This window comes from Microtus oregoni, unplaced genomic scaffold (assembly GCF_018167655.1).
Source record: "Microtus oregoni isolate MIOR12 unplaced genomic scaffold, Mior012 000015F_ref0000493, whole genome shotgun sequence".
Lineage (NCBI taxonomy): Eukaryota > Metazoa > Chordata > Mammalia > Rodentia > Cricetidae > Microtus > Microtus oregoni.
Window position 1 is genome coordinate 46,869,988 of NW_024543074.1, and position 14,194 is coordinate 46,884,181.

General features: G+C 47.3%; 1 protein-coding gene across 4 annotated transcripts in view; it reads right to left on the reverse strand.

The window, feature by feature from the left end:
• Positions 1–14,194, reverse strand: part of Col23a1 (collagen type XXIII alpha 1 chain) — a 283,660-nt gene that overhangs the window by 253,393 nt on the left and 16,073 nt on the right. For all 4 annotated transcript variants that reach the window (XM_041665485.1, XM_041665487.1, XM_041665488.1 and 1 more), the window contains exon 2: positions 4,456–4,522. In XM_041665485.1, coding sequence (XP_041521419.1) covers positions 4,456–4,522 — 67 coding nt within the window. The remainder of the gene's footprint in view (positions 1–4,455; positions 4,523–14,194) is intronic.

The window sequence follows — 14,194 nt, forward strand, 5'->3', positions numbered from 1 at the left end:
ACCACCACTGCCCACCATGCCATGTTTTACTCCCTATTCAAAAAAATACACATTTTAAAACCTCGACTATATTTAAAAGCACTTGTAAGAAGAGACGATGCCGACAGACCTAAGAGTGCAGACAGCCATCAGGTACTGAATAACACAGGGACACCAAGTGGTGGATAAGCAGGTGGGCATGAGAGTCGACAATAGGACTTGCTGACTAGGGACCGCCCACACAGGGTGACAGGCATGCACCTCCATGCTTGCTTTCTTTGGGGGTGATTATCGCCCCCGTTTGTTTTCATCCCTAGGGTTTTAGCAGCAACATTTGCCACAAATCAGGTGTAGAAAAAACAAATGGCTCCTCCTGGTTCGGAAGGCCACACATTCAGGGTGTGTGCAGGATGGCTTCTTCTGAAAGCCCCGAGGAAAGCCAGCGTTTCCTGGCTTGTTATAGCACCATTCCCATCCTTGGCTGTGCTGACACATGGTCTTTTACTGTGCATCGCTGTGTCTCATATCTTTCCCTCTCGTGTCTCTTCTAAGGGCACAAGTGCCTTGAATTGGACCCACCCTTATCATGGAAGATCTTGCCGCATGATTCTAATCTTAATTATTGCAAACCTCCCCATCTCTGAGATTTTACTTTTCGTATTTTCGACTGCCCACTGCCAACCAAGGTCCACAAACTTTACATGGAAAATTTCAGAAATAAGTAACTCAGTAATGTCAAACTACACACCACTCTTGAGTAGCATGGTGAAGTCTCCCATACATACACAGAGTCTGATCACCACATCGGTTGTCATGGCACCTCAGGGCTGGTACTCAGGTACCCCTTATTTTAGTATTGGCCCTACAGTGCAAGAGCATTGAGCTGACAATTCAGACATTCCAAGGAAAGCTACACAGTGCTTCCCTGGGATAAAAAGGAGAGAGTATAAGACATTTTGAAAGAGAAAGAGCCCATCCATGTAATCTTTATTAAAATGTATGTTATAGTTAATAACTGCTGTTTATCTCTCATTATGTCCAATCTATATGTCAGACTTTACCATAGGTGCGTCTAGCTAGGGTTATTATTGCTGTGATGAAACACATGACCAAAGACAGCAACACAAACAGTGCAGGGTCCTGGAGGCAGGAGCTGATGCAGAAGCCATGGAGCGGTGCTGCTTACTGGCTTGCTCAGTCTGCTTTCTAACAGAACCCAGGGCCACCGGCCCTGGAATGGCACCACCCACAACAGGCTGAACCCTCCCCCACCAATCATTAATTAAGGGAATGCTTTATAGCCGGATCTTATAGGGGTATTTTTTCAATTAAGGTCCCCTCCTTTCAGATAACTCTAACTGGCATCAAGTTGACATAAGACTAGCCAACATAGCATATATGTGTAGAAAAATGTATACTTATATATATGTAACTATATAGATTCACTATATGTGGAACTGCACACATATGCATGTACAAACATACACATAAATGGGGTTTGATATTATCCAAAGCTTCAGGTATCCACTGGGGGTCTTGAAGAGCGTCCTCTACCAGATAAGGAACTGCTGGGCACAGAAAATAACCTATTTTCAAATAAAGTCTCATCCCCAGGAACAAGGCACTAGGATTTGAACACATCTTTTTGAGGAAACCAGTCAGATACACTATGTCATTTTGTAGGTGGCATGAAGGTCCAAGGGCCCTTTACTCACCAGAAGTCACAGAGCCTGTTCATCATAGCCCTGAAGGTCCTCCCACAATAGGTCTGGGCATGAGGGCCATCTTCCTGCTTGAAGCCCACCATGCCCCTCGGCGCCTGCACAGCCAACTCCCAACAGGCAATGCGCCCAACAGGCAGCACACACGTGCTGCCCTTCTCTGGCCCTGCTTATCTGCCTTCCCTCTGCTGGGATCTGACAAAAGCTTATACTGTTTCCCTGGACCGTGGGAAGGAGCTGGGTGGTGACCTGCCTGTGTCTCGGATCAGATGGGGAACCCAAGATACAGAGGGCTCTCTGAGTCTCCAGAGCCCTAAAGTCTTCAGAGCTCTTTGATCAGAGCTTTGAAGAGAGGGAGCGAACTCAGGCCCCTGTGTTGCAGTGAAGGGTGTTTCTGGTCTCAGGCAGCGCATGCCAGAGCACTGGGGCTTTGTACTGATGAAGGACTTGAAAGGCTCAGTGAGAGCCTAGGCTGGGGGTGACGAGATAAGGACACAGGGAGGCAGTAGGCCTGAATAAGACAATGCCGCCATATCCCTAGAGCTGCACTGGCTGTGGCATCAAAGCCAGGCACCCTCAGGACAACTGAAGCAGGGCAGTCGAGAGTGGGGTATCCCCCTCACTGCCTCCTCCCCTTCTCTCTATCTCTCTTCCGTATCTGTTAGCAAGCATGACAGGCAACAGTCTTATGGCAGGCCACACCTACAAATATCAATAATCAAACTTTCACCCCAGGATTTTTTTATTTCACTCTATAAGAGTTTAGAAATCCAAAATGCTGATTGCAAGACTGCAAAGTCTGAAACTATGTCTTATGAACGGCTGTGCCTCCTGGTTTAAAAACACACTTAGAGGGGCTGGGGAAATGGCTCAGTGAGCTCTTGCTAATGTTCTAGAAGACCAGAGTTTGGTTCCCAGAACCCATATAACTCTATCCCCAGGGGATGTAATACCCTCTTCTGGCTTCTGCAGTGCTAGGATGCAAACACATACACACACATTAATTTTTTAAAAAAAATCTTTAAAAACCCCATACATATTCACACAAATCACACAAATGTAAAAGAACCCCTTGGTATTCATGGAAGAGTGCATCAATGAACCTGTCTCTATAGGGTGCTAAAGTCATTCATATAAAACAGCACTGTATTTGCATGCACATTTGCATTATATTTGCATATGTATTATATTTGCATAGGATATATGCATCTTTCTATATATTTAAATCATCTAGAGCTGAACTATAATATACAAGTAGCTGTATATTATAGTTGTTAGGAAATAATGACAGAATATTTTTAACCCCTGTTTGGCTAAATCCCAGGTTAATTCACAGATCAGAGCCCATGTAGATGGACTACACCTAACACAACCCTTGAAATGAAAGAAGGAAGAAAGATAACCTCATTTTACACACCTTATAGGTCCTCTGAAAGTTAATTTGTGGGTCTAAATTTTCCCCCGTTTAAGTTTAATTTCTGAATCCTGACCTCCAAATATCACCACAGGCCACGTTATTTTTTCTCTTCAGAACCTCAGTGTCAGCTAAAGACTCAAACTCCACCATAAAATCTTCCACTGAGTCCAGAGACAGAATTTCTCACCGGATCTGCCTTTGCAGAGGAAGCCCCTAGCCCAAAGACATTGATGGTTTCTCTGGGTACCTTGGAGTAAACTGGGAGATGCTGTGGGGCAAAGGATTTCAGCTCTCCCCTGCTCTGTACCAGTTACAGAAGTTACTGCGCAGGGCTGGGGAGATGGCTCAGCTGATGATGTGCTAGCCGTACAACACAGGACCTGAGTTCGGATCCCATGTAGAGAGTTCTGTGCGTTAGCTCTTCCAGTCATCCCAGCGCTGGGGAGGCAGACACAGGTGGGTCCTGGAGCTGCTGGTCAGCCAGCACAGCTTCAAGTTCAGTGAGAGACCCTGTCTCAAGAATGAAGGTGCACGGTGTCTAAAGAGGACACCACCTCCAACCTCTGGCCACCACATACATGTACATAGACGCATGAATGTATACATACACACAAACACAAAGAAAACCTTTCCAACACGAGACACATTGCCATGAGCCTCTCCCTCCCTGGATCACACAGCATCCTACGCAAGACTCAGTCTAACCTTGAAAGCCCACGGCAGAAGCCCCACACCGAACTCTTAGTCGTGGTCATACAGTGTTCCACGGTCTCATTCCCACCATGCATCTGGATTTGAGCCACACGACTGGGGCACTTAGAAGTCCAGGTTTTATCCATGGCCCTCCTAGTCCACACCAGCAAAACAGAAAGACTTGATTACCCAAATGCCCCAGATTTACTTTCCTGGTCCCATCCTCTTTCGCTACCCAAAGCAGCAACAACGAAAACAAACTGCAGGCTCTCCAATTGTCCTCTCCCTGTGCCAATCAGAGCTTGGCACACAGCAATCATGAAGCAGGGAACGTGGCTCCTCGGGTTCATTCTGCAGACTCATTCAGCGGGGCTGCTACTTTCCCGCCTCTCAGCTCTATTTGAAGCCAGCTTTAATACCCCTGGGAGCTCCAGCCACTTGCCTACATGACTGGGGTTTTTGACACACCAGCTGCCAAGGGAAGCCAAGTAGGAAAGGTCCCAGGGTGGTACCCAGAGGGCCACAGCCTGGAGCATCAGACCATCCTCTCAACTGATGGTGACCTCAACATTTTACAACCACAAGCAGCGAGAAGGGCCAGGCCTTCAAATGTCAGGAGCCAGCAAGGAAGAGAACATTACCTACCTGGGGGGCAGATGCACTCCGAAGGGGCTTCCCGAACTGTCCGCAGCTTGGCGACTCCATCCAACTTCTGAACCAAGAAGACAAAAAGTTGGGGGAGAAGGGTCAGTTGCAGAACAGAGAAGTGGAAAACTCCACAACAGCGCTGAAGGGTCTCCAGTATTTTCCAGAACACTTCTGAAAAGGTCATTAAATTCTACAGGCTGTATTCTAATGAGAAGAAGCAATAGTAAACACTGAACAATTCCGAATATCACCGATGCCTCCTCAACAGAGGATGTCACATTTCTGCTGGGCTCCATGTTTAAGCACAATAGGAGAAGCAGCAGAGGTGGCTTCCTGCCAGGCAAGGGTCCCTGAAAGGAAGGCATATGGGAGAAACTTTGGGGCAGGGGTAGATTAAAACTGGTCCTCTGGGCACCCAAGAGCTGTCCTCTCTTCACCCAGGAATCTCCACAGACCCTCTCTTCCATAGTCTTGGGGTCCTGGCCTAATTCACTATGACATTTTCCTTTCTTCCTTCCCAGAGGGTCCTTGGCCTAGATAATTCGGTTCAGTAGAACTGAACAAAAGTCTCCATGCATGCCCAGCCCTGTGCTGGACATGGGAGAGAAGAAAAGAAATGCCACAGGGATGGCATGCTGCTGTGGCAACTCACAGGGACAGCTCTGGTGCGCTCATGGCCTGAGCTGACCTCCCCGAAAGTCTTTGGTTGCTGGGAATTGAATCCAGAACCTGCTGCCGGCTAAACACATGCTGCACCACTGAGCTACCCAGCCATGGAACAACTTCGAGGGCCAGAATTAAAAGTTGTCCCAAGAGAGATGTAAGCTTGGAAGAAGCTGGCCCACCCTCTCATCCCAGATGAGCCAGGGCTCAAGTCCTGAAAGGATACAAAGGGTATTAACTCTTTTCTTTCTTTTGAGGTGGGGGGAGGTTAGTTAGGAACCCTAAATGCCAACAAAGTAAAAGCAGTGACCTGCTAACTTGAGTTGTATGATGCGTTTACCAGTGTTAGTATTGGTGCTTCAGGTTCAAACATAAAGATGCAAATTTAGGAGCTGGAGAGATGGCTCCGTGGTTAAGAGCGCTTGCTGCTCTTACAGAGGGCTCACATCTGGAGACTCACAGCCACCTGTAACCCCTCCTCCAAGGGATCTTCAGACACCTCTGCTCACCTTTGGTGCACACACCAAACAAATACATACACATACTAAAAATAAATCTTTTTTTAAAGGGGAAAAAGTTATTTATTTACTTAGTCATTTGTTTATTTATACTTTTGAGGTGTTGGGGATAGAATCCAGACTTATGCTAAAAATACATGCCTCACCACTGAAAGGCACTCTTTCCAGCCTGAGAGGTAATTTTTGTTTTCCGAGACAGGGTTTCTCTGTGTAGTCCTGGCTGTCCTGGAACTCCCTCTATAGACCAGGCTGGCCTGGAACTCACAGAGATCCGCCTGCCTCTGCCTCCCGAGTGCTGGGATTAAAGGCATATGCCACCAGCAGCGCCTGGCTCTGAGAGGTAACTTTTAATTCTGCTCTACAGGAAGTGAAAGGGGAGCCAGGGGTGGACGACAAGGTTCTCTGATTGATCAAACAAACCCAAGCTTCTGAGCCTTCTTTTGGGTCTGTTTTGTGCTTCCTTGTAAAATTCAGAGCTAGCCATGGACCTTCCTGAGTCAGTTTAGCAACCCCCGCCCCCAGCCTTAGTGTCTGACCATTCCAGGAATCCTGGTGAGGCTCCTCAGGCTCCATCAGCTTCCAGGTGATGTCTGTGCACCCTGGCCTGTCTTCAGCAAAAGTCCTCTTCCTATCTGGCGAGTTCAGGCAGAGTTCACCTTTGCCTACTGCTCTACTGACTGCCCACCCTGGTCCTTGGCTATAAAACCCCCCTCGCTATGCCTTATTTTGAATTGTTGCTGCCATACAATGCTTTAACAAGGACCCTTTCTTTGTGTGTGTTTGGTGTTGGTGTGCACATGTGTGTGTTTTGCACCCATGTGTGCATGTATAGAAACCAGAGAACAAAACCAGGTATCTTTGCTTTAATTTTCTCACTGAAAAAGCAACTCAATATTTTGATTGGACCAGCTTGCCAGGGAGCCTCGGGGACCTCCCACCTTGATGCTGAAGTTACAGGTATGGATGCCACCCAAGACTCCTTTGCATGGGTGATAGCTTTCATAGCAGCCTGATGCTTTCATAGTAGGCTCTTCATCCAGTGGGCTATCTCTGCAGCCCCCAAACCTTTCTCCTTTAACAGTACCAAGCTGGGTTTTCACAGAACATGGGGATCCAATCAAGACCAAGGTGCCTTTGGCTGGAACAGCCCAGGACCAACAGTCTGAGTCTAAATCTATTAGGAACATTCTCAGTGGTCTGGAAGCTATCCTCAAACCTCCTTCTCAGAAGGCTGAGTTGGAGCAGTTGAGGTTAAGGGCAAATACCAGCAAGGGAGAGGAGGGATGCTGGGCAGGCCATGGACATCACACAGCACCAGGACAGCCAAGGAGCACTCGAGTGTGGCAGCTTTATCCTCAGTCCGCCTCCCTGGTCTCCCAAGGCCCTTAGTCTGCCCCAGGCATCAGATCCTGGTCTCCGGGCATCAGATTCTCAGCTCCCTGTGGACCTAAACTTCTGCTCTAGTCTAGAGTACCCACGCTAGCCCCTGTGAGCCAGGCTCAAACCCCAGAAGCCCTATCCCTTAGCAGGAGGCCTGCTCCATCAGGGTCTAAGGCCTGTGTACCGGGACATCCCCTCCTATCCCGGCTGAGTGAGGAGTGAGCCCGCACAGAAACTGCAGGCCTGGGCAGGACCTCAGGACTCTTTTCCCGCAGTCTCTGCAGACACTCTACAGTAGTTTCCAAAAGGAAAAAAATCCTTTAGCCACAGTAGCTCACTGTGCAGGCAGCTCTCTAAGCTAGATGTAACAGCAGGTCTTCATTCCCTTCTGAACAAAGCATCCGATGTTGGAGATGACCTTTTAACAACGCGGGTCGCACCTGGATTGCTCTCTTACAGGGCAAGGGCTGAGGGGCACACGATGACTTTAAAGCTATGCTCATCTTAAAATAAAAACCCACGTGGGAGTCACACGTGAGAGAAAAGCACTCCTGGCTAAGGCTACCAGGAGCATCCCAGGTCATTGGGGTTGAGTTTTTGAGTTGTGTTTTATTCTGCCTCTCCGTACACATTCGTTTTTCTCAGTAGGCCATAAACATGCAGTTTTGTCTGAGGGTTCTGCCCCCCCTTCCCCCTCCCTCCCTTTCATCCCCCTCCCTCCTTGCCTCAACTCCAGCCCCTCCCCATCGAGGAGTTTGAAAACACAGCTGAACTCCACAGGAAATGTTTGAGTTAGAAACCCAATCCCAAAATCTTTATACTTTTTCTTTTTAAATTCTAAGAGACTCTTTTGTGTCCGGACTTCTAAAACACGATTTAAAGGCCTCGACTCTTTACGTTCCGTTTTCTGGTCGCACCCCAGCATCTGCGTACAATACGGTCCTGGGTTTCCACACGCAAACACGGCCTTCCTTGCACAGCAAATAAAGGATGAACTTCTGAGAACAGGCAAGAAGCTTTGAGAGCGTTCCTCTCCAGAAGCCCAGAGAGGAAAACAGGGAGTTTGGAGGCAACTCACAGGGTGAACAATGTATAAGGGGAAAAAAAAATCTCAGTTTCCCACTGTGATCTGTTGATATGTTTATTAATGGCCTGGAGGAGCTCAAAACGTCTGCTCACACCTCAAATGGTTTTGAATGGATGGGAACCACAGATCAACACACAAGAAAACAATGAGTTTATGGGGTTGGAGAAAAATGGCTCATTGGTTAGGAGCATGTACTGCTTTTCCAGAGGACCTAAGTTTGATTCCAAGTAACCATGTCAGGCAGTCACAACCACCTCTAACTCCAGCTCCAGGAACATTTGATTCTTGCAAGGCACCTGTACTCACCTGTACACACACACACACACACACACACACACACACACACAAACACACACACACTTTAAAATCATAAAAACATTTTTTTTTTTAAAAACAATTGATCTGAACTTGGCATACACCCATAGCCCCAGCTACTCTGCTCCTTTGGGGTATGAGGCAGGAGGATTGCTTGAATCCAGGAATTCTAGACTAGCCTGGACTACACAGTGAGACCCCAGTTCAGAGTTAAAAAGAAAACAATAGTAAAAGTGTACAATGATTCATTTCAGTGAAATGCCGTAAATGAAACTATAAAACATTCCTATCTTTTGACTGAAAAATCCCTACTCTAGGGACTTTTCTCCAAAATAAACTCCAAGGAGTAAATCAACAAAAGAAAAAAAAGTATTTTTGGGTATTAGGAAAGAATGGAGATTCCCTTGATAAAGCCATTACAATCAAGAAACAACATTAGGAAGACGAGTGTAGCAAGGAATCAAGTTTATAATACGGCCTAAGTAGCATCCAAACAGAACCGAACCAAGACTGCAGTAGAGTGCTTATTTAAAGGGTTAATTCTGGATCTGGGCGGACAGTTCAGCTGCACTTGGCATGCACAGATGAGGACTGGCGTTCAGAGCATCACGTAAATGCTGAGTGGACACGGTGGTCCTCCTGTAACCTCAGCTCAAGGGCAGACGGGGGCGGGGAGGGAGGTCACAAGTGGAAGAGCTAAGCTAGCTCGAGTGGTGACCCGTGGCTTCAAGGGACTGCCTCAATACCTAAAGTGGGGGTACCTGATGTCAATCTGGCTTCCACATGCATGAGAACACATGTGAATACACGCATATTCACACACAGAGAGATATACACACCACCTGCACACACACACACACATGCACGCCCCACACGTTATTCTATTCTAGGGATATTCAGTAGTAGAATATTTACCGAGCATACGATTCGATCCTCAACAGTAAAAAAGAAAAAAACCAAGTGTTAGAAGTTCTGTGTTGTTCTGGTGTAGTCCTCTCAGAAGAAAAGAAAAACTTTCAAAGAAGCACAAGAGCCAAGCGGGGCTTCCGAGACTGCCCTGTGGGTGCTTTCTTTGGAGACTGGGTCTCACTATATAGCAACGTCAGCTTGGAACTCGATGTGTAGATCAGGCTAGCCTGGAACTCAGGAGACTCCTCCTGCCTCTGCCCTAAGTGTGGGAAGAAAGGCGTGTGCTACAATGCTCAGTCAATTTCTTTTCTGAGACAGAATTTTGGATAATCAAGGCCTCCAAGTTGTGATGTAGGTGAGGATGACCTTGAACTTCTGATCCTCCTGCTTCCCCCCCTCCCAAGTGCTGGAATTACAGGCACATGCCGTCACGTTCAACTGAAGGGTCTTTTTGATTTTTTTTCTTTTAAACAAAGACAAGTCAGGGTTGGTTTAGGTGGAACACAGGTTCCACAAACAGCAGAATTTGAAGGCCCACCTGGGACCAAACCACACTGCCACATATTTTCTGCCCTCATTTCTCCTTCAAGAGGAGAGATATATACAGGTCCCATCACTGCTAGCACCAATGAGGGTGCAGCTTTTCCCCACCACTCCAAACACGGAGAAGTTGCTAACGCTGACAGTGACGGCAGCACTGAAGTGCCATCGTGACTGAAGATTTGTAGGCGGCAGGCACTGTACCAACGGTCTTCAAGCCTCCTGGTCACACCTACAGACGGGGGAAATGAGACTAGGAGAAAAGTGTCTGATCTAGATCCAAATCGTAGAACCACCTGACTCCAAGCCAAAGCAAGATGACTTCGGCTGCTTCCAAGCAATTTTCATGTCTCCCAAAAGCTGGGCCCTGGGAGTTGTGGGGCAAGTCAAGCGTGAGTACCTGAGTTCAATCCCCGGCATCCATATAAAAAGCTAGGTGCAGTTCGAGTACATGCTTTCAGTGTAGTACTGGGAAAGCAGAGGCAGGCAGGTTCCCAGAGCTTGTTGGCAAGCCAGTCTGGACAAATCAATGGGCCCCAGGTAGAGTACTTCTATGGAATGACACCTGAGATGGATCTCTGACCTCCATGTACATGTGCATACATGTGCATGCATGCACACCCATGCAGCTGTGCTCACACACACGTGCCTCTGAGTATATACCCACACATACACACACGCGCCCCCAAAAAACTATTCTGATAGAAATCAGGTCTATGCTTGAGAAAGGCTGACTGAGCAGAAGACACTGAGTACAGGTCACACAGTTGTTGAGTCTGTCTGTCTGGACCACGGGTGAATGTGATTATGTACTGGTTAAAAGCATAGGACTGAACATCAGAGAGCACGGGCTTTAATGGCTGGACAGCAACTAAAACCAGAAGGCACCCAGGAAACCAGAGGATCCCAAGACGGAACACAGGCAGTGACCAACGAATCTAACTATATCACCATAGCTCCGAGGTCCTCCCTCTTCTGCAGGGATTCATGCCACGAGCCTTGTGGATGCCGAATATTGCAAGCAGTACCAAATCCCACAGAAACAATAGTTTTCTGCACGCACTTGAAAGTTCACCAGATAGAAAAGACTCATACTAACTAACAATAAAGCAGGACAACTATAGCAATATCCCGTAACAAAGCGTGTTAAAAGTGCTGTGCTCTCTCAGAACACTGGGTTGTGCTGTCCTGTCGTTCTCGGGATGCTATCTATATGACACGATACCTACGTGATGAGACAGCCAAGGAGAATGATCAGGCATTGTGACACAGAGTTAGGTTACTAGTGACCTTCGGATGCTCCTCAGGAGGACAATCGTGTGCTTCAGGTGATTCAGGTCATCGAGCCCTGAAAAGGCCAGGTGGGTAGCACAGACGGCATAGATGCAGTGGAGGAAAACACGATTCATATCCTAGAATCAGCGGATGGTGTGAGATTTCACCACTTTACCCAAGCAGCACGCAGCTGGAAATGTAGGAGCCGTTTGTTACTGGAGGTTTTTTTTTTTAAATACTCATTATATTCAGACTGTCATTAGTCACGGGCAACTTGAGTCACGGAAAGCAAAACCATGAGGAAAGGAGAATTACTGTACGTTAGGACCTTGGAGAAGGTGAGGGCTGTGGCTGGCACTAGCTACTTTGCAAATTGTAAAGACAAAAGAAATGATACCCAAACCATGTGCTCTGGTCGGCTAAGCTGTTTCTCACAGGGCTGCGGATAAACAGCGCTGAAAGTGTTCTTCATGCATATTAGAGCTCAATAGAAAAGCACATAAACTTGGGGTAATGAGGGGTGGGTTTATTCCTATCCAAGAAGGAGGCTATGAGCAAGCAAAGCCAGAAGCGCCTAGTTCAGAGCCAAAGCCATCACTGGGAGGACCATGTCAATTCTGTGAGTCAGCCACAGAGGTCCGCTGCCCGTGAGACAGCCACAGAGATCTGCCGAGGGCCCATCTGGGTAGTAAGGACAGTCCCAGTGAGTAAAATGGGTGAGGAAACTACCTGGGGTCAGGAGAACTATTAGAAAGAACTACAGGGAACAGCAGCTAGGGAATCACTCAGGGAATCAAAGGATACCGTGTCCAGGTGTAGACACCAGCTCTCCAAAATATGCCACAAAAGGCACCTGGAGGGTCCTGCCTCAGCAAGAGGGGACGATCAAGCTCGGGTTACACTGTGTGCCACAGTGGCACACACAAATGTTCCTGTAACATTGCAATGGAGCAAAAACATCCCACCCGTATCGTGACATCATCGCTATGGTCACAGCACACATCTTACATACGTGTCTGTGGTGATACTGACGTGAGCATGCCTATGGTGGCATGCGCAACATATGTTACCGAGGGCCACACTGAACCGCTGTCCCATGCCATCCACATCTGTGTGCACTCCCATGTTGCCACAACAACGAATTCTCTCTATTGGAAACTGAGCTACGTTTCTTAATTTTTTTTTTAAAGGTTATTTTTCCTTACTTGATTTGAGACAGGCTCTCTAGCCCATGCTGGCCTTGATTTCCCTCAGTGGCTGAGGATGACCTCGAACTTCCTGTCTCCCTGCCTCTACCTCTCAAGAGCTGGAATTACTGACACAATCCATGCTATTCAGTTTACGCAATGTTGGGGATTGTCCCATACATGCTTGGCAAGCTCTTCTCAGACTGAGCTATCAGCCCAAGATGGCTCAGTAGGTAAAGGGACATGCTCCCAAACCTGATAACTTGAGTCCAACCCTGGGACTCACGTGATAAAAGGAGAAAACTGACTCCAGGAAGTTTTCCTCTGACCTCCATACATGTGCCATGGAAATTGAACCCCCTCACACACAGACATACACACGCAGACACAGATACACAGACACACACACACGAACACACACACATATCCTAAAATGTAATTTAAACACACAACCATCGAGCTCCATCTTGAGCTATAACAGCGAAACTCACGAATATTTATAGCAACTTTGGAACTCCACCACCCAATAGAAATTACCACCAGGAAAACGGGGTCCAGGATGAGAAAAATCAATTAATCAAAACTCCACAACGGCCACAGATGTTGGAAATAGCACGAAGACATAAGACAGCTACTGTAACTGTGTGCCTGTGTTCCAGAAGGGGGAACACCAAAGACGTCACAAAGACCCAAATCAGAATCCTGGAGGTGAAAATGGCCATGTCTGAGATGAAGAACACGATGGAGGAATTAATGGCAGATTAACTGCAAAAGAGAAGACCAGTGAAGCTAGGGATAATAGAAAGCATTCACACTGCACACAGAAAGAAGTTCTTGAAAAAGGAAAACAGAGAAGAGAGGCAGGGACTGTGGGGCTTCGGGAGGCTAACTACATGGAGTGGAGGCACCGGAGGAGAGAGTAGAAAGAAACATTAGAGGAGGCAATGTTCGAGAACGTTTTCTAATTTGATGGAAGCTACAAACCCATTTATCCAAGAATCTCAATAGAACACAGAGTCTGTAGCTGGAGGACGGCAAGATGGCTCAGCAGGCACAAGTGCTTGCTGAACAAGCCTGACAGCTTGAGTTTGATCCCTGGAACCCATGGAGGAAGGAGAGAAAAGACTCCCTAAGGTTAGCCTCTGACCTCCGTACCACATGTGTACCACACACCCACGTGCACATATGCACGCACACACACACACACACACACACACACACACACACACACACACACTGGGGGGGGGGTTGTTAGCTAGGTGTGGTGACTCATGTCTGTAATCCCAGCATGTGAGAAGCTGAGGCAGGAGGATTATCAGCATGAGCTAGAGTTGCATCCTGTGTCAAAACAAAAACAATTACAACAAAAAATATCATAATCAGATTGCTTCAAATCAATAATAAGGAGAAAGTCTTGAAAAGTAGTGGGTGGAGGGAGCGTATAGGATGTGGTTCTCAGAATTCTCACATACTGTTGACAAGAATGTAAAGTGAGCAAGGTGGCGGCGGCACGTACCTTTAATCTAGCACTTAGGAAGCAGAGGCAGGTGGATCTCTGTGAATTTGAAGCCAGCCTGATCTACAAAGTGAGTTCCAGGACAGCCAGGGCTGTTACACTGAGAAACCATCTCAAAAAACAAACCAACAAATAAACAAACAAAACCAAAACAAAATGCGAGGTGAAACAGCTCTGAACAATTCAGTAGTTTCTTAACCTGTGAGCCAGGGGTGGTAGGAGGTGTCTCGTACCAGCACTCAGGAGGCTAGGCCTGGAGCATTGCCATGAGTTCAAGTCCACTCCAGGCTACATAGAAAGTCCTAGGCCAACCTGGCTTAAAGAGTGAAGTCCTGGCTGGACATGA